At 46.8% G+C, this 19,280-nt stretch overlaps 2 protein-coding genes across 3 annotated transcripts in view; one reads left to right on the top strand and one right to left on the bottom strand.

Moving 5' to 3' along the window:
* PRIM1 (DNA primase subunit 1) overlaps positions 1 to 19,280 on the top strand; it is a 136,858-nt gene that overhangs the window by 6,728 nt on the left and 110,850 nt on the right. For both annotated transcript variants that reach the window (XM_081898760.1, XM_081898759.1), the window contains exon 2: positions 1,041 to 1,362. In XM_081898760.1, the coding sequence (XP_081754886.1) occupies positions 1,050 to 1,362 (313 nt within the window). In that variant the 5' untranslated portion in view covers positions 1,041 to 1,049. The remainder of the gene's footprint in view (positions 1 to 1,040; positions 1,363 to 19,280) is intronic.
* Positions 12,163 to 18,316, bottom strand: LOC309363000 (retinol dehydrogenase 7-like). Its single transcript, XM_081899077.1, is given in 3 exon segments — positions 12,163 to 12,440; positions 17,890 to 17,913; positions 17,916 to 18,316. Coding segments are annotated over 3 exon segments (573 nt in total). The 5' UTR covers positions 18,202 to 18,316; the 3' UTR covers positions 12,163 to 12,177.

Raw genomic sequence — 19,280 nt, 5'->3', positions numbered from 1 at the left:
TATCACCTTTAATCCAAAAAAAATTTTTAAATATTACAGTTCCAGACTTTAACTGCCCGTTTGACAGCTCTTTTGACAGCTGTCAAACTCTTTTTCCCTCTTTTTCCTCGGGCTCACACGCAGGGCACTCCCGGGTCCAAAGAAGGGGGGGGGATTACACCAAAGCTTCTAAAATCCCTCTCTCCTCTCCAGCACAATAACTTTTTAGTCCAATTCGTGGAAGTTGTTTTTTTAAGCACAAAAGTCTTTCCACCTTAGTGCTCCTCTCCTTGCTTAAATCTTTTTGTGGGGGGGGGGGGAGTGTGGACTTCCTTTTAACATATCCCCCCGATCGTACTCCAATCAATGGTAAAGTTTTAGTGCCAAATTTTCGTTTTACTCACGGGTTCTTTGTTTCAGTCCAAATTTCAGGAAGGAAGACAGCGCTCTCCGGCCATGGCTCGCGGCTTCGCTCCGCTGAGGTAGCGATGGACTCTCAGCACCGCGCCGCTCCCCAGTCCACTCCGCAGCCTTTAAAAAGGCTCTTCACGGGTCGGGGAGGGCGTTTAAGGTGCCCACCGAGTCACCAGGTCCGCAGGCTTCAGCGCCTGCGGTTTTTAAGGGTCCCCGTGTCGCCGGCACGGCAAGACCCGTCCTCAACGGAGCCGATTCCCTCCGGAGCTCGGTGGGAATCCGCCATTACCCGTTCGCGCTATCCCGGAAGTCTCAGGGAAGGTTCTTTTTGAATGAGTGAGTCTCATAGCACTTTTATGAAACATTTATTTAAGTGAAATTAAGCACCTTCCTACCATACTTGTGCATTTTTATTATGGATACTCCACAATAGAGACCTTGATTGAAAGCAACACAGGCCTGTGGATCCTGATGCTACTTCTAAATAAAAAAGGTATTGGGAGATCTAATTGGGGATTCCTCACATATGTGTTTTTGACCTTAACATTGTGCATGATTCATATTCTCCATGGAGATTTTAGCTGTCCTGCTGTTGATGCCCAGGAGTGCCTTTGGCCCTTATACTCTGTCTGTTATCTTCCCTGCAGGTTTCAGCCATGTGGGTCTACCTGGCTGCCCTGCTGGGGCTTTACTTCCTTCGCCGATGGTACAAGGAGAGACAGACGGTGGAGAACATGACGGAGAAATATGTCTTCATCACGGGGTGTGACTCTGGCTTTGGAAACCTACTTGCCAGGCAGCTGGATGCCCGGGGTCTGCGGGTGCTGGCAGCCTGTCTCACGCAGAAAGGGGCAGAGCAGCTGGGGAAGGTCACCTCAGAGCGCTTGAAAGCCAACGTTCTGGATGTCACCAGTAAGGAGAGTGTGGCGGCAGCGACGGAGTGGGTGAAAGAACAAGTGGGGAACAAAGGTAGCTTTTTGTTCTGTTGTTTCCATGCTCTGGATCAAGCCAGGGATTATCTGTATCATCATCTGCTTATCTTTATTCCACTTTCCCACAAAATGTGGCCAACGTGACTCCCCATATATCAAATGAACAAGTACTATTCAAAAAACTTATGGCTGCCTCCCAAGAGATCGAACCCTCAGTCTTGCCAGTAATTCAGGGTTAATATGAAGGTAATTAGCCCTGCTAAACCCCCCCCCCCGGGTATGGGAGACTGCGCCACCCGCAGATCATCCGTTATCTGCCCTCCGCAACAAGATGTGGGGGCAGGGGGGCAGGGTGATGACCACGGCAAAAACTGGGAACCTTCCAGAAACAGTCTCATGAGCTGGGTATCCCTGTGTTCACAAAATTATTAAAAGTTGGACTAAGAAACAGGCATGTTCTGGAAAGGAGATGAAAAAGATCTGCTAAACGAACCAATATTTGGATGTCAAGGTTTTGAAAAGGACTTTATTGTTGTGTTTTCATTCATGTGAGGTTGTGGTTATTTTTCCTTCTATATATCTACATCTACTCTTCTATGCCAAACCTCACCAAGAAAGAACAAACATTAAACGGAATACAGGCAGATTTGCAATTGTAATTAGTTATCTGGCTGTGCAGCCCTCGTTTGAAGTTCTAATTTGACTTAGCAAAAGATAAAGGAGTTGAGAAAATGGCGTCCATTAGTTGTGGTGCAGAAGGGAAAACCTCCTTCTGAGGGATTGGGGGGGTGAATTTTGGACTAAAATATGGGAAATATTTCATGAAAAGCAGTGCATTTGTTTGCACGGATTATTATCATAAAACAGACTCCATTCTCTGACAGCATGCAGGGAGATCAGGAGGCTACTGTGCAAATTGATGCCCAGGGCTTCATACTATCCTCCACTTCAGTGCTGTGCTCATTTGACAGAGGGCAATGACTGAAGTTGCAAGAGTGTCTGTGCATGGATCCTAAGCACTAAGTGAGCAAAAGATGTGTGGGAGAGAAGCTAATATGGGTGCCTTGACTTAACAGCGTCATCCTTGGCAGTGCATATAGTATTAATGGGAAATGTATCATTGTGTGTATCTGCGTGCACACACACACAAACAGAGAGAGACAGAGAGAGAGAGCGCTCACAAGAATGCAGATATACCCACATTTCCAAAGAATTGTGTATATCCAATTATTAGGGCAGGTGGGAACCTGGAACAATAAGAATATTTTTTTCTTCTCACACAGGGCTCTGGGGTTTGGTGAACAATGCAGCCATTGCTGCCCCATCAGCTCCCACTGAGTGGCTGACCAAAGATGGCGTTGCAAAGATGATCGGCGTCAACTTTCTTGGGATGATTGACATGACGCTACACATGCTGCCCCTGGTGAGAAGAGCCAGAGGGAGGGTGGTCAACATGTCCAGTATAATGGGACGATTGGCATGCTTTGGAGTACCCTATACCGCATCCAAGTATGGTGTGGAAGCCTTCTCTGACATCCTGAGGTAAAAATGATAGTTCTGTACCTTCCTCTTTCTCCTTGCTTTAGTGGGATGTCTGCTTCTCCAGCTAAGTTTCAAGCAGAGGACAGCAATGACTAAAGAGCAGGTGCTGGGACATGTGGACTGCACCAGAGACTTACCAAGTAATCAGCAGGGGTTTGCACACCTAGGTCAGCTCTTTTTCTTGAGAAAATGATTTAATGTACCAGCAAGAGTTGTAAGCACCAACCTCCTGGTGGCTGCCTCTGAATATGCCTGATGCCGGGTCATGGACAATGCCCTGGTGCCTCAAGACAGAAGAAGACATGAGGCTGCATTTCACCACATCTCCCTCTCTCCCTTCTTCTTCTTCTCCTTCTTCTTCTTTAAGGAAAGATGTTCTATTCCATGGACCGCAAATCACGATCTTCCTTATTATTCACGATCTTCCTTATTATTCATGATCTTCCTTATTATTCTGGTTCGGTTTCTTGATTTATGGACGTGTTTCTTGATTTTTCCTCCTCAATTCAGGCGAGAGATGCATCCTTTCGGGGTCCGAGTCAGCATTATTGAACCTGGTTGTTTCAAAACACCCATTCAGTCAAACACGGTAGAGAGCTACAAGAATGCATGGAGCCAAGCCCCTTCTGACATCAAGGAAGCCTATGGGCAGCGCTACTTTGAGCGCAGTGAGTAGAAATGGGCGGGGGGAAGAATTCAGTTTGGTTTGCAATGTGCAAAAGCACACAACTATTATAACGGCAAAGCCTGCAATTAAAGCATGTGCTAATAAGTCACACTGTTGCAGTGGAACACACACACAGAGAGAGAGAGAGACCCTGAGACCCACCAGGCTAAATTGCTGGTTTCCAAATCCATAGCTCAGTGTTTCCCAACCTTTTTTGGGCAAAGGCACACTTGTTTCATGAAAAAAATCTTGAGGCACACCACCATGCCAGATGGGGAAAGGTCACTTTTTACTTATGTAAAAAAAAAAAAAAAATAGTAACAGCATAGAAGGTAGAGAAGGTAGGACTCGAACCAGTGGATTCACGTTACAATAAAGATTTTGACTAAACATGGGAAAGAACTTTCTGCTGGTAAGGGCTGTTCAACAGGGGAATGGTCTCCCTCGGGAGGTTTTTCCCTTCTTGGAGGTTTTTAAGCAGAGGTGGGATGTCTGTCTGCCATGGATGCTATGGCTGAGATTCCTGCACTGCAGGGGTTGTACAGTACTGGATACCCCTGGGGATCCCTTCCAACTCTACGATTCTATTAGGATCCCTTTTATAAAAGAGAGAACTTTAATGGCACGGCCATTATTTATTTCGGCTTCTCCCAACGGGGCCACGAAGGATCAGAAAAGCTGAAGAAGAGACCCTTCCTCAGAGGAGGCGGGAGACCACCGGACCCGCCGAGGAGGGGAATCCGGCCGCCTTTCCCTCCAGAGCTTCGCCTTTTGCCCCGGCCAAGTTGCGCCGAGGGCGCCTTGCGGGCTCTGCGTGGCTTCAGGCGGAGCCTAGGAGCCACTTCCCAGCCTGGAGGGCAGGCTGTGCGCGGACCCCGCCACTCTCGGGGCGCGACCCAGACCCGGCTGCCTTCCACGGCCAGCAGAGGTAGGCCGCCGGCTTCTAACCCGGCGGAACTGGGGCGTCCCGGGCGCAGCGCCGCGCTCCCCGCTCCTCCCGCCCCGCCCCCTTCTCCCGGGTGCCCCCTCCCTCCTTTGTTCTCCGGAGTCCCGCCTCCCCCTCTGCCCCAGCTCGCCTATTGGCTCACGCAGCCGCCACTCAGGTGGGGGCCCGCTTTGGCCCCGCTCCCCGGCCGCCGAGAGAGAGTGGGAGCGTGCGGGGCGGGGCTGGGCGGCCGGGCGTCTCCTTCCCTGCACTGCTTCGGCCGCGTCTGCAGCCGCCGCGGGACCAGGCGGGAGGCCAGTCATGCCCAGACACTGCCAGCCGCTCGGAAGGAGCCATCGCTCCGCCGGGCAGCGCCTGCCTGCGCGCCCCTCGCTCCCTGCGCCGAGGATGGCGGGGGCGCCGGGCGCAAGGCAGCGCCGGGGCTGCTGGGCAAGCGGCAGATGCTGATGCAGTTTGGGGAATTCCTGTCACAGGGAGCAAGGCAGAAGCGGATGACGGGGCACGTTCCCCGGGGGAGCGGGGCCGGAGGATTAGCCCGACTCGCCCGCCTCCCTCCCACGGCACACTAGGCAACGTCCGGCGGCACACTAGTGTGCCGCGGAACACCGGTTGGGAAACACTGCCATAGCTAAACACGCTATGGCTTAAGGTCCCACTCTCTTGGAGCCCCCCAAAAAAATTAAAGGGAAAAAACCTAGATGGACATTTCCAAAATATAAGATAAAAAACAAATAAAATAAAATATTTCAATAAAAAACTTATTTTGTTATGTGTAAATGGCTTTAGATACCTGTTGGGTCCATAAATTACCATATATAATATATGCAAAGAAAGTGAAATACCTTGGAGTGTGGATCTCAGCGAAAAATATTAACCTATATAAGGATAACTATGAAGTCACTGTTGGGATACTGCCAGGGAGATAAAGTCCATCTGAGCCCCCAAGCCGGCTGCCGGACGATCCATTGACCTCCCGTAGATACAGTATCAGCAATTAGCGACACGAAGCCTAAGAAATAGCTTGCCACATTCTTGGGCTGGTGCACACTCTGTCAGCAGAATTCACACAGCAAAAGTTGCACTCAGGAGGGCATCATTTAGAATGTTTATTCAGCGTTGGTCAGAACAAAGAAAAGCATGACCGCCTGCTAGCGTGTTCTGGCGCAGAGAGAGAAAACTAAAGCAATAGCAAACATAAACATCCTGAGAACAGGAAATACGCAGTCACACTCACAAGCCTGCTCCCTTTTAAGGTGGAACGGAAATATCCTAACAGTCACTTGGAAGAATATTAAGAAACATCTTGAAATCTGGGAGAGATTGAGGTTATCTTTTTTGGGGAGGATAGCGGTTATCAAAATGAACGTTCTCCCCAGAATGTTATTTTTGTTCCAAACCATTCCGGTACTAAAAGGTCTAAAGCAGTGTAAAGAGTGGCAAAGAGCCTTAGCGAGATACATCTGGCAAGGCAAAAGACCACAAATAAAAATGAAAATATTGGTGGACATAAAAGAAAGAGAGGGATTCTCTCTACCGGATCTAAGTTTATATTATGAAGTGACGTGTTTATTGTGGCTGAAGGATTGGATAAGATTGGAAAATAGGGACATCTTGGACTTGGAAGGTTTCGATAACAGGTACGGGTGGCACTCGTACCTGTGGTACGAAAAGGTGAAAGTTCATAGAGGCTTTCTAAATCATATTTTTAGGGGACCACTATTCCAAGTATGGGAAAGAAATAAAAATATATTGGAAAGGAAGACACCTTGGTGGATTTCAACAATAGAGGTGTTAACTATAAAAAAAATAAACATGGAAGGAAAGAATGCCACTTATGAAGAACTAACTTGGAAGACAGATCAAGGGATTAAACTTAGACCATATGAAGAGATCAAAAATTTATTTACAGGGTGGTTGCAATACCACCAAGTAAATGACCTGCTAAAAGAAGACAAAAAGAAAGTAGGATTTGAAGATAAAAAAATCTAAATTTAATGTAGAAGTTATAGAAGGTAAGAACAAAACAATGTCAAGGATGTATGATATTTTGCTGGAGTGGTATACAAAAGATGAGGAGGTGAAGGAGGCCATGACTAAGTGGGCGATAGACATTGGATATAACATCGATTTTGAGAGGTGGTTGGAACTATGGAACAAGAATATGAGATTTACGGCATGCACGGCACTAAAGGAAAACCTGTGGAAAATGATCTACAGGTGGTATCACACACCAGTGAAATTAGCGAAGATTTATAAGTTGAAGGATAAAAGATGCTGGAAATGTAGAGAGGTAGAAGGTGACCCCAGTAGTGATGTATGGAAGTGAGAGCTGGACCATAAAGAAGGCTGATCGCCGAAGAATTGATGCTTTTGAATTATGGTGCTGGAGGAGACTCTTGAGAGTCCCATGGACTGCAAGAAGATCAAACCTCTCCATACTGAAGGAAATCAACCCTGAGTGCTCACTGGAAGGACAGATTGTGAAGCTGAGGCTCCAGTACTTTGGCCACCTCATGAGAAGAGAAGACTCCCTGGAGAAGACCCTGATGTTGGGAAAGATGGAGGGCACAAGGAGAAGGGGACGGCAGAGGACGAGATGGTTGGATAGTGTTTTCGAGGTTACCAGCATGAGTTTGACCAAACTGCGGGAGGCAGTGGAGGACAGAGGTGCCTGGCGTTCTCTGGTCCATGGGGTCACGAAGAGTCGGACACGACTAAATGACTAAACAACAACAACAACAACAGAAGGTGACCTCTAACATATGTGGTGGTCGTGTTGCAAAGTGAGAGGCTTTTGGGAATTGGTTTATAATGAACTTAAAAAAATCTTGAAATATACATTTCCCAAAAAGCCAGAAGCTTTTTTGTTAGGAATGGTCGGTAAAGAAATTTTTAAAAAGACAAGATCTTGTTTCTATTTGCTACGACAGCTGCAAGAATTATGCTAGCACAAAATTGGAAATTAGAAGTAATACCCAACATAAGTGATTGGCAGGTTAAAATGATAAATTATGCTGAGCTTGATAGAATATCAGGAAGATTAAGGGACCAAAACGAACAGAAATTTCATGATAATTGGAAGAAATATTTAACGTATATGGAGTCTAAATCTCAGGTGACACTGGCGGGGTTGAAATAACTCTAACAGCGGGAAAGGCCTATGTAAAAGAGTTAAAAAGTACGCGACTATATAATTTATTTGATACTTACCAAAGGAGTGGAGGGAAGTCCAAGGCTCAGTTGAGACTCAGTTATGTATTTTATTTATGATTTGTGAAGTGGATATAATTTGTATAAGGTATGTGGTGGATTTTTTGTTTATGTTTTTCCTGTATATATGTGCAATATGAATAAAAAATTATTAAAAAAGAAAAAAAGGGGGGGAAAGGTTCCGTCTTAAAGCAACAGAAAATGCTCCCAATGCTCCTCCTTAGATTTAGACCTCCTAGGCAGAGAAATCCAGAAGCTAACCTATCCCTTCAGAACCCAAAATATTTAGGCAATCTCCTGCGGAGGTATAGGGCAGCATAGAAATCAAATCAATAAATGCAAAATAAATACATACTTGTTTTTGCATCGCTAAGTTTTCTTTTCTTTCCTATATCCCACACACAGGTCTCAAATTATTAAAATTCTGCCACTTCACCGGCAGCAGCAACTTTCAACCGGTCACGGACTCTATAGAACATGCCCTGACCTCCTGCTCCCCTCGCATCCGCTACTGTCCAGGATGGGATGCCAAACTCTTATACGTTCCTCTCTCTTACTTGCCAGCCTCCATTCTTGACTTCCTGTGGAGATGCATTTGGCCCAAACCAGCACAAGCCGTGTAGAATATGCTGAAGAAACATGTCAGTTCTCCAAATGAACCAAGGAAGTTTTTGCACTATTAATGATGTTCCGTTGTTTCTCTTTTCTGAAGTTCTAAACCAGTGGTTCTGATACTTTTCTTCCCACGGACCAGTTGAGAATTGCTGAAGGTCTTGCTTGACCATGGTAGGGTGCTTAGGGACTTTTAATTGTAGTTTATTTCTACTTTTATATCTTTATATATACAATGTATTTTGTTGCATTACAATTGGAATTCTAGAGTATTAAAGTCTATTAAAATGTTTATCTGTTGCAATGTAATGTCCTACTCAGTAAGGATTTCTCTCACAACACACAGATGCACCACTGAAACATCCATGCCAACACGACCTTACAAGGGGCTGCTCAGGACTTCGTAGATAGCATGGCCTCCATGGGGCTGTCCCTGAATAAGTTTGGCCCAACTCATAGTCATGGACATGCCTTAGACCTGGTGTTCACCTCTAGTGACATGGGTGATCTGACACTAAGAAAAAGTGAAACAAAAGAAGTGCCATGGTCAGATCACTTCCTGGTGCAACTGGACTTCTCCGCGACCCTTCCCCTCTGCAGGGAGGTGGGACACATTTGGATGGTCGGCCCCGCCACTTAATGGATCCAAATGGTTTCCAGAGAGTGGTAGGGGATGCTTTATCCCATGTTGATGGTCTTTCAGCTGATTCCCTGGTGGCCCACTGGAATGCGGAGTTAACCTGGGCTATCGACTGTCTGGCTCCGAAGTGCCTTCTCCGATTGCATGGAGCCCGGACAGCCCCGTGGTTTTCTTCGGAGCTGAGGGCAATGAAACAATCGGTGAGACGGCTAGAGCGTCAGTGGCAGAAAACTCACTCCGAATCTGACCAGACATAGGTTAGAGCTCAACGTCGAGCCTACCAAGTGGCGATAGCGACGGCGAAGAAGACTTTCTTCACCGCCTCTATTGCATCTGCAGAAAATAGTAGCAGGAGACTCTTTCAGGTGATTCGCAATTTAACAGAACCACCTTTACCACCGGGGCCTTGTAAAGACCCCAAGATCACCTGCAACGATTTTGCAAAGTTTTTTGCAGATAAAATCACTCATATTCGGAAGGAGCTAGATACCACCGTGGGAGCAGGGCTGGGGCGGGAGAGTGCTAGACCTCTGTCTGGTCAAGTTGCATGGAATCAATTTCAATCCGTTACCCCCGAGGATGTGGACAGGCTGCTTGGACGCGTGAAACCAACCACCTGTCTCCTTGATCCTTGCCCATCCTGGCTAATAAAAGCAAGCCGAGAAGGGCTGGGCGATGGGCTCTGCAGGGTGGTGAATGCTTCCCTCTGTGAGGGAACATTCCCAGATCCGCTGAAAGAGGCGGTCATTAAACCGCTTCTTAAAAAACCATCTTTAGACCCGGCCAGTATGGCCAACTATCGCCCAGTCTCAAATCTTCCATTCTTGGGCAACGTGATTGAGCGAGTGGTTGCTGAACAACTCCAGGCACACCTAGAGGATATGGACCATTTGGATCCCTTCCAGTCGGGATTCAGACCTCATCATGGGACTGAAACTGCCTCGGTCGTGCTGGTTGATGATCTTCGGCGAGCTAGGAACAAAGGTGAGAGTTGTTTCCTGGTTCTGCTGGATCTCTCAGTGGCCTTTGATACAATCGACCATAACATCCTTCTGGACCGTCTAGAGGGGCTGGGGGCACTGTTATACAGTGGTTTCGCTCCTTCCTCCTGGGCCGTGTTCAGAAAATGGTGGTGGGGGATAAGTGTTCAGACCCCTGGGCCCTCACTTGTGGGGTGCCTCAGGGTTCCGTCCTCTCCCCCATGCTTTTTAGCATCTATATGAAGCCACTGGGAGAGATCATCAGGGGGTTTGGACTGGGTGTCCATCAATATGCAGATGATACCCAGCTCTACCTCTCTTTCAAATCAGAACCAGTGAAGGCGGTGAAGGTCCTGTGTGAGTGCCTGGAGGGGGTTGGAGGATGGATGGCGGCTAATGGATTGAAGTTGAATCCTGACAAGACAGAAGTACTGTTTTGGGGGGGACAGGGGGCGGGCTGGTGTGGAGGACTCCCTGGTCCTGAATGGGGTAACTGTGCCCCTGAAGGACCAGGTGCGCAGCCTGGGAGTCATTTTGGACTCACAGCTGTCCATGGAGGCGCAGGTCAGTTCTGTATCCAGGGCAGCTGTCTACCAACTCCACCTGGTATGCAGGCTGAGACCCTACCTGCCCGCGGACTGTCTCGCCAGAGTGGTGCATGCTCTAGTTATCTCCCGCTTGGACTACTGCAATGCGCTCTACGTGGGGCTACCTTTGAAGGTGACTCGGAAACTACAACTAATCCAGAATGCGGCAGCTAGACTGGTGACTGGGGGCGGCCGCCGAGACCACATAACACCGGTCCTGAAAGACCTACATTGGCTCCCAGTATGTTTCTGAGCACAATTCAAAGTGCTGGTGTTGACCTTTAAAGCCCTAAACGGCCTCGGCCCAGTATACCTGAAGGAGCGTCTCCACCCCCAACGTTCTTCCCGGACGCTGAGGTCCAGCGCTGAGGGCCTTCTGGCGGTTCCCTCATTGCAAGAAGCAAAGCTACAGGGAACCAGGCAGAGGGCTTTCTCGGTAGTGGCGCCCGCCCTGTGGAACGCCCTCCCATCAGATGTCAAAGCGATAAATAACTACCTGACATTCAGAAGACATCTTAAGGCAGCCCTGTTCAGGGAAGCTTTTAATCTGTGATATTTTAGTGTATTTTTGGTTTCTATGGAAGCCGCCCAGAGTGGCTGGGGAAACCCAGCCAGATGGGCGGGGTACAAATAATAAATTGTTGTTGTTGTTGTTGTTGTTTTGATTTGGCAACATTTAGCTTGGTAAACCTACATTTGATTAAAAAGCACACCAGCTGCTCTCAGCAAATCATAGAATTTTTATTTTGCCTTCTGAAAAGGTCAGGTAATGAATGCTTAAAACAAAAACAACAACAACAACATAGCTGCAAGTCCTTGGCAATCATTTTTAATGATTTCTATGCAATTTCACACATTTTACTTACCAATCAAAACTAAATGCTATCAATTGAAGCAAAATATCTTTTGAATTCCCAAGTCATGTTACAACTTTTTAGCACCCCCATTTTTGGAATTTGAAAGGTGAAAAACTGAACATGTCCTAATTGTGCCAAGCTCTCTGGCAGGGACCCTGCAGCCCCTTGATGGCCCTGTGTGGATTCCGGCAGAGACAACAAGGTGGTGCAGGCAGCAGTAGTGATGGAGTAGGAGGAGGCAGCAAGCCCTTCTGTAACCCAGCCTGCCCCTTCTGGTGCCCCCCCCCCAGATGATCTACTGTTCTGAAGATGCTGTCATCTCTCAAAACACAACCAACCATCTTTGAGAACCAGCCACAACTTCTCCGTCCACCCTCACCAAATAGCGGGGAGGTAGTTAGCACGATGGTTTGGCACCTGTGCTGCCAGGACTGCATCCTCATCTGGGGATCTGGAGGGGGGCTGGCAGAGGTGATGGGTTCTCATCGGTGGTGGAGCAAATTCAGTCAGATCTGTGGAGTCCACGCACACACCTTCCCCCTCCCATCTCATCTCAGGCTTGCATTTTGAAAAAACATATTTCCCCGCAGACCTGGAGATGAGCAAATGTATTTCAGGTCCAGTGTGGGCATAGCATGAGCTGGATCCTTATCTCTTAAACAGTGCAAATGTCTGCTTTTTGATCTGTGATTTAAGGTTCAGCCCTTGACAGCAGCCTGATTTCCCACCACCTGTTTTTTATTCCCTACACCTGGAAAAACACGACGTCACTAAACCAAACCAAACCAAAAGTAAGCTACCGAGCTTGTTTTTACCTCAGGGTATCAGAGAAGGCTTCCACACCAAACTTTGATGGGCAGTAACCGCCTCCAAAGCAGGCCAGGCGTCCATTCACACTGCACACATTGACCACCCTTCCTCTGGCTTTCCTCACCAGCGGCAGCATGTGTAGCGTCACGTCAATCAACCCTAGCAGGTTGACATTGATCACCTTTGCAAAGTCATCTTTGGTCAGCCATTCGTTGGGACCTGATGGGACACCTATTCCCACATTGTTCACCAAGCCCCAGAGCCCTGTGCAGGGAGAGACAGTTATTCTTTCCCAAAGAAAATGATATATAATGAACTGAAATGATATATAATGAATTTTTTAAATGTTTAAAATAACTTTGATAAAGAAACCAGAAACCTTTTTATTAGGAATTGTAGGTACCAAGATCCCAAAGGAACAGAAAAGACTTTTTATGTATGCAAGGACAGCCGCATGGATGTTACTTGCCCAGAGATGGAATGAAGACAAAGTCCTTACCAAAGAAGAATGGCAAACTTGAGACACGACTGTCAGCATATGAAAACATTAGCTGGACTGCAATAACACTTGTAATGCAGAAATTATTATGGATAAAATGGAGTGACATAAAATTTGGATGAGGAAATAATATGCAGTTGAAAAGGTTGATAATATGGCCCATGGAGCGGAAGGGGGAAGTCTGAAGATTCAGAGAAATCTCTAAATATGGATATGGATTTGGTATTGTTATAATCTTGTAAAAATCAAATAAAAATTATTTCAAAAGAAGAAGAAGAAGGGACAATTATTGTTCCAGGTTCCCACCTAGCATAACATTTGGATGTATGCTAGATTTTGGAAGTGTGGATGTAGTATTATTCTTGTGGTCTATATTTTGGTTGATATGTATTCTAGGATTTGTTAAAGTTGCAAAACAACGAAGCACGGGATGGAGCAAGGGAGAAATTTCTGGAACAACATTGGGATATCAGCTCCGCCCAAGGCATGAAGAATAACAGCAACAACTGAGGTGGGGAGGCATAACATCTTACAAGGACCGGAAGAAACACCACAGGCAGAAGTATTGCCACACACAGGAAGAACAAGGATGTAGTTTGAGTTCCTCACTTGTAGTTTTATAACTCATTTAACATGTTAACACAAATAGAAGTTATTAATATTGCAGTTGTTGTACAAGAAATAGAGAAAATAATAGAATCATCAAATTTAGCACACAGGGGGCCACTTTATCTAAATTATATAATTCAGCATTGGAACAATTGGTATTAATAATTATATTATAAATTGGTATTGTTATAATGAGGCTATTATTGGATTGTAATTGAAAACCAATAAAAAAAATTTTTAAAAAAAAGTTGGGTGGGCGGTTCATCATAATTTCCCCAACTACTATCAACAGGAAGCAATAAAATGGGCAATATTTGTTAAGAGGAAACTGTAATTAAAAGCATGGGAGTCCTAAAGCTTCTATTCACTCACTCTTTCAAAAAACCAAAAACGGGTATCTGCAAATCGAGAAAGACAACACAGAAAACACTGGACTGAAACAGACAATTTTGACCAACAAATGTTTATCTCTGGAGTTGAGATAGAGATAGAGATAGAGATAGAGAGAGAGAGAGAGAGAGAGAGAGAGAGAGAGAGAGAGTTCAGTATGCATCCCTGCTCTTGCATTTGATCTTAGTATTGCTGGAGAGCCAATATTCCCCAGGGATTCACACAGTTTTAAAAGTAAGGCCAACCAGTGACCTCTAGAGGCCATTTTGGGAGGCCTTTACGTGAAATTTAGCAAAGAGCATGAAGGCTTATCCAAAGTAGATCTGTTGGATAAAACTGATCCAGTTGACCTAGTGTACTTAGACTGCCGACTCCTGAATAAGCTGAGCAGTCATGAAACTGGTTAAGAAGCAGGACACAGAGTAGAGGAATAAATGGAATATCTAGATGGGGAGATGTAGAAACTGGAGTTCTCCAAAGATCAGTGTTGGGACCTGTGGCTTTTATCTTATTCATAAATGATCTAGAATTAGGGGGAGCATGAAGTGGGCCTGTTTATAGCCCATCTTTTCCCCACTCTAAGGGGCTTGAAGTGGCACACATGGTTCTCACCTTCCTCATTTAATCCTCACAACCCTGTGAGGTTGGTTAGGTTGAGACGCAGTGACTGCCCAAGGTCACCCAATGAGCAGTATGCCAAGTGGGGATTTGAACCCAGGTCTCCCAGGTCTGAAACTCTAACCACTAATAATAATAATAATAATAATAATAATAATAATAATAATAATAAATATTATTTATATCCCGCCCTCCCCAGCTTAAGCCGGGCTCAGGGCGGCTAACAACAATCAAATAATCCCACATTCTAAAAGCATTTCATTATAAAAATTAATTAAAATCAAATTGATGGCAACCGTTAAGCAAAATTCTGGGCAGAATGCCAGAGGAGGGAGTCAGGCTGTGCCCTGATCAAAGGCCTGGTGGAACAGCTCTGTCTTGCAGGCCCTGCGGAAAGATGTCAGGTCCCGCAGGGCCCTAGTCTCTTGTGACAGAGCGTTCCACCAGATTGGAGCCACAGCCGAGAAAGCCCTGGCTCTAGTTGAGGCCAGCCTAACCTCTCTGTGGCCTGGGACCTTCAGGATGTTTTTATTTGCAGACCGTAGGTTCCTCTGTGGGACATACCAGGAGAGGCGGTCCCATAGGTACGAGGGTCCTAGGCCGTATAGGGCTTTAAAGGTTAAAACCAGCCCCTTAAACCTGATCCTGTACTCCACCGGGAGCAGCTGGTATAGTATAGAGTTGGGTGTCATCGGCATACTGATGGCAACCCAGCCCAAAACTCCGGACAAGCTGGGCGAGGGGGCGCATAAAGATGTTAAAAAGCATTGGGGAGAGTATCACACCCAGAGGCACTCCACACACCAAGGAGTGACACAATGACAATTCCCCCCCAAGTGCCACCCTCTGTCCCCGACCAGAGAGAAACAAGCGCAGCCATTGAAGGACTGTGCCCTGGATCCCCACGTCGGCAAGGCGGTGGTCCAGGAGTTCGTGATCGACCATGTCGAAGGCTGCTGACAGGTCTAGAAGAATCAGCAGCCCCGACCTGCTTCGATCCAGCTGCCTGCGGAGATCGTCTGTTAGGGCGACCAGAACCGTCTCGGTCCCATGACCAGCGCAGAAGCCGGACTGGAATGGATCCAGAGCCGATGTTCATCCAGAAACCTGCCAAGCTGTTCAGCAACTGTTCTCTCAATTATCTTACCCAGGAATGGAAGATTCAAAACCGGGCGGTAATAGGATAGATCTAAGGGATATAATGATGTTTTCTTTAAGAGTGGGAGCACCACTGCCTCCTTCAATTCCCCTGGGAATATCCCGGTGCCAAGGGATAAATTGATGATATCTCCCAGGGGGACCCGCACCTCGTCTGGAAACGCTCTAATCAGCCAAGACGGGCACGGGTCGAGAGGACAGGTGGTGGGCTTTCCAGCTCGGAGGAGTCTGTCCACATTGGCTGGGGATATCCGGTCAAAGTAGTCTAATACTGGACCCGAGGACAGTCGAGGGGCCTCCAGTTCCTTTAGTGTATCCAAATTGGCAGGGAGGTCATGGCGGAGCAACAGGACCTTCTCCGCAAAAAAGCTCGCAAATGCCTCACAGCTGTGTGTCAAATTGTTATTTAAATTAGGCTGTCCTTCAAGGGACGTTATACTAAATAATTGTGCTGGGCAAGAGCTAGCGGATGCAATGGAGACCGAGAAGTAAGACATCTTAGTGGCTTTCACTGCCATCTCATAGGTTTTTATAAAGCCTCCGTCACGGGCACCCCGCCATACTCGCTCTAGCCGTCTGAGGTCCCGCTTCATTTTCCGAAGCTCCTCGGTAAACCAGGGAGCCCGGTTTCTGTGGGGTCGCAGAGGGTGCTTAGGTGCGATCTCATTGATGGCTGCCAGGAACTGGATATTCCAGACTCAACTAGCTCAGTCAATGAGTCGCCAGGGGGAGCAAGGTCCTGCAAGGCTTGGCGGAATCTCTCAGGGTCCATCAGCCTCTGCGGGCGAGCCCAAATTGGCTCGCCACCTAAGCAGGATGGGGGAGGAAAGTCAATCCTGGCTTTCAGAGCGTAGTGATCAGACCATGGCACCTTCATCGAAGGAGATATGATCACATCTATACCAACGCCAAAGATCAAATCCAGCGTGTGGACTGCTTGATGTGTGGGGCCCGAAACAAACTGGGAGAGCCCTAGTGTTGCCATGGAAGACGCCAGGTCCAGAGCCTGTGAGGAGGGAGTGGCATCAGCATGGATTTTGAAGTCCCCCAATACCAATAGGTTAGGGAACTCCAAGGCCCAGGGAACTACACCACACGGCTTCTCATTCTCCAACACTGGAACTCATAGACATCCAATGAAGTTGAATGTTGGAAGGTACAGGAGATAGGGATGCCCACCCACTTGGGTGGTTTTAAAAGTGGATTGGACAGCCAAGATGTCTATGCTCTGCCTCTACAGCTGGAAGCAGAAATGCTTCCAAATACCGAAGGCTGGAAAGCACAGGAAGGGAGAGTGCGCTTGATTGCTGCTTTTGAGAAGTCATCTGCTGGTAACTGAATGGTGGCTGAGAAGAGACATTGGCCTGATCCAGAAGGTTATACCTTCCATATCCACTGATTATGATATCTGTGCTTTTAGAATCAGGTTGATCAGTGGACATTATCAGACAGGAACATTTATCTTCAGACAAAATGAAGTTTCACTGTGTGACTTCACAGAACAAGCTGCTGTCAAAGGCACAAAGCAATAATCTTTCAGGTTATTTGGCAATCCTAGCCGCTCTTGACAGAGGTAGAATTAAGGTGACCCCATGGAATTCTTTCCCCATTCATTGCCTTATTGATTTCAGTTGTTTCTAATACTTTTTAAAATGGTCATACATTTTATTTTTGATATACAGTGGTACTTCGGGTTACATACGCTTCAGGTTACATACACTTCAGGTTACAGACTCCACTAACCTCGGTGTCAGGGAACTGCCATTGGAGCCAGAGGGAGAGGGAGGGCTCCAGAGGGGTTCCGGAGAGCATCCCGGGAGGGAAGGAATTCAGTGTAGCACCAGTGGAGAAGGGGGGCAGATGGGGGAATCGGCGAGGTGGCTCCATGACTCCTCACCGGAGACCAGCGGGGAGAGAACGCGTCCTCCGCTGCCCACACCCTCCCAGCACAGAAGGCTTCCATGCAGGGAGAGTAGGCGGCGACTAGGCGTCAAAGAGCTTCTTTGCTGGAAGAAGTTCAAGAAACTCCCACTGATGGATTCTGCCAGCGATTGAGACAGCCACGGGTGAGTGGCTGTCCAGACAGAAAGGGTTCACCCAGGTAACTCAGCCAGGTGTGGCATCAATTTACGCACGAGCAACCCCTAGAACCATTACACTCGGGTTAAGAACTTTGCTTCAGGATGAGAACAGAAATCGCGCTCCAGTGGTGCAGCAGCAGCAGGAGGCCCCATTAGCTAAAGTGGTGCTTCAGGTTAGGAATAGTTTCAGCTTAAGAACAGACCGCCAGAACGAATTAAGTACTTAACCTGAGGTACCACTGTATTGGGATTCACTCAGGTCACATTTTGTGGGAAAGTGGAATAAAGATAAGCAGATGATGATACAGATAATCCCTGGCCTGATCCAGAGCATGGAAACAAAACAACAAAAAACTACCTTTCTTCCCCACTTGATCTTTCACCACTCCGTCGCTGCCGCCACACTCTCCTTACTGGTGACATCCAGAATGGTGGTTTTCAAGCGCTCTGAGGTGACCTTGTCCAGCTGCTCTGCCCCCTTCTGGGTGGTACAGGTTGCCAACACCCACAGACCCCGGGCATCCAGATGCCTGGCAAGGTGGTTCCCAAAGCCAGAGGAACAGCCGGTGATGAAGACATATTTCTCCATCAGGTTCTCCACTGTCTGTCTCTCCTGGTACCATCGGCGAAGGAAGTAAAGCCCCAGCAGGGCAGCCAGGTAGAGCCACATGGCTGAAACCTGCAGGCAATAAGTTTGCAAGAGTGGGGACACACAGGGACCTAGCAAGCCTTGGAGAAACCAAATCCCAACGCCTGCTCCACCATGAAGCTCACTGCTCTATTTAGCCTCCCTCGCAGTGTTATTGAGGAATTTTGCATGAAGCAATGAGCTGCTTGGAGCAGAGGGAAGCCAAAACAAGTATAAACAATAGCTCAAGCTAGCTGCTTATTCACTGAACAACCAAATGAAGAGGAACAGTATGATCCTATAAAGATGTAGACATAAGCAACACTAAGCTCAGATATTGTGCAAGCCCAGCATCAGAATCCAACAGGTCATACGCCTTATTTTGCCATCACTGCATCACATATTGCACTTGCTCAAGGTCCAATCCCCAATTTGTTTTGTTTGTTAATTTTATTTTTCGAGTTTTCAGCTTAACAAAAGATATGAAATGTAGTGCATCTTCAGAAATAAAAACATAATTTGACTTCCCTCTTCCCCTTCTATTTCACCTTCTGGTTTCACTTTTATCACTGCATTTCCCCTCTAGTTCCTTATAATTGTTACTGTCTAGTTTCCAAATTGGTTGGACAGTGTTCTCGAAGCTACAAACATGAGTCTGACCAAACTGCAGGGGGCAGTGGAAGACAGGAGTGCCTGGCGTGCTCTGGTCCATGGCGTCACGAAGAGTCGGACACGACTAAATGACTAAACAACAACAGTTACCAAATAAGTTATTATTTAACTTCTTGTGTTGTGCTCTTCCTGCTAATGTAGTTAAATGTTTGCAAATATTTTTTAAATAATCCACGTATTTCTCCCATTCTTTAGTGATTCCTTATTGACCTGATTTTTAAACACATATGACATATTTTGTCATGTGATGAACTGGAGAATACCATGAGAAGTACAAGATCAAGAGATGTTTTTCCGATTTAAGCAAATCAATTCTGCGCATCAGGAAATATAGCTCCACTTTTTGTTTTCTTTCTTGCGCTCTCTCCCTTTCTCCATTTATAACAAGCCCATAAAAGTGTCTTTTTATATTCAGAACATAAAAAAGTGTGTGTGTTTGTGTGTAGATG

This window comes from Podarcis melisellensis, assembly GCF_964234715.1.
Source record: "Podarcis melisellensis genome assembly, chromosome: 2".
NCBI classification, from domain to species: domain Eukaryota; kingdom Metazoa; phylum Chordata; class Lepidosauria; order Squamata; family Lacertidae; genus Podarcis; species Podarcis melisellensis.
The sequence above is the reverse complement of the archived record's forward strand: the minus strand, read 5'-3'. Positions and strand labels throughout refer to the sequence as shown.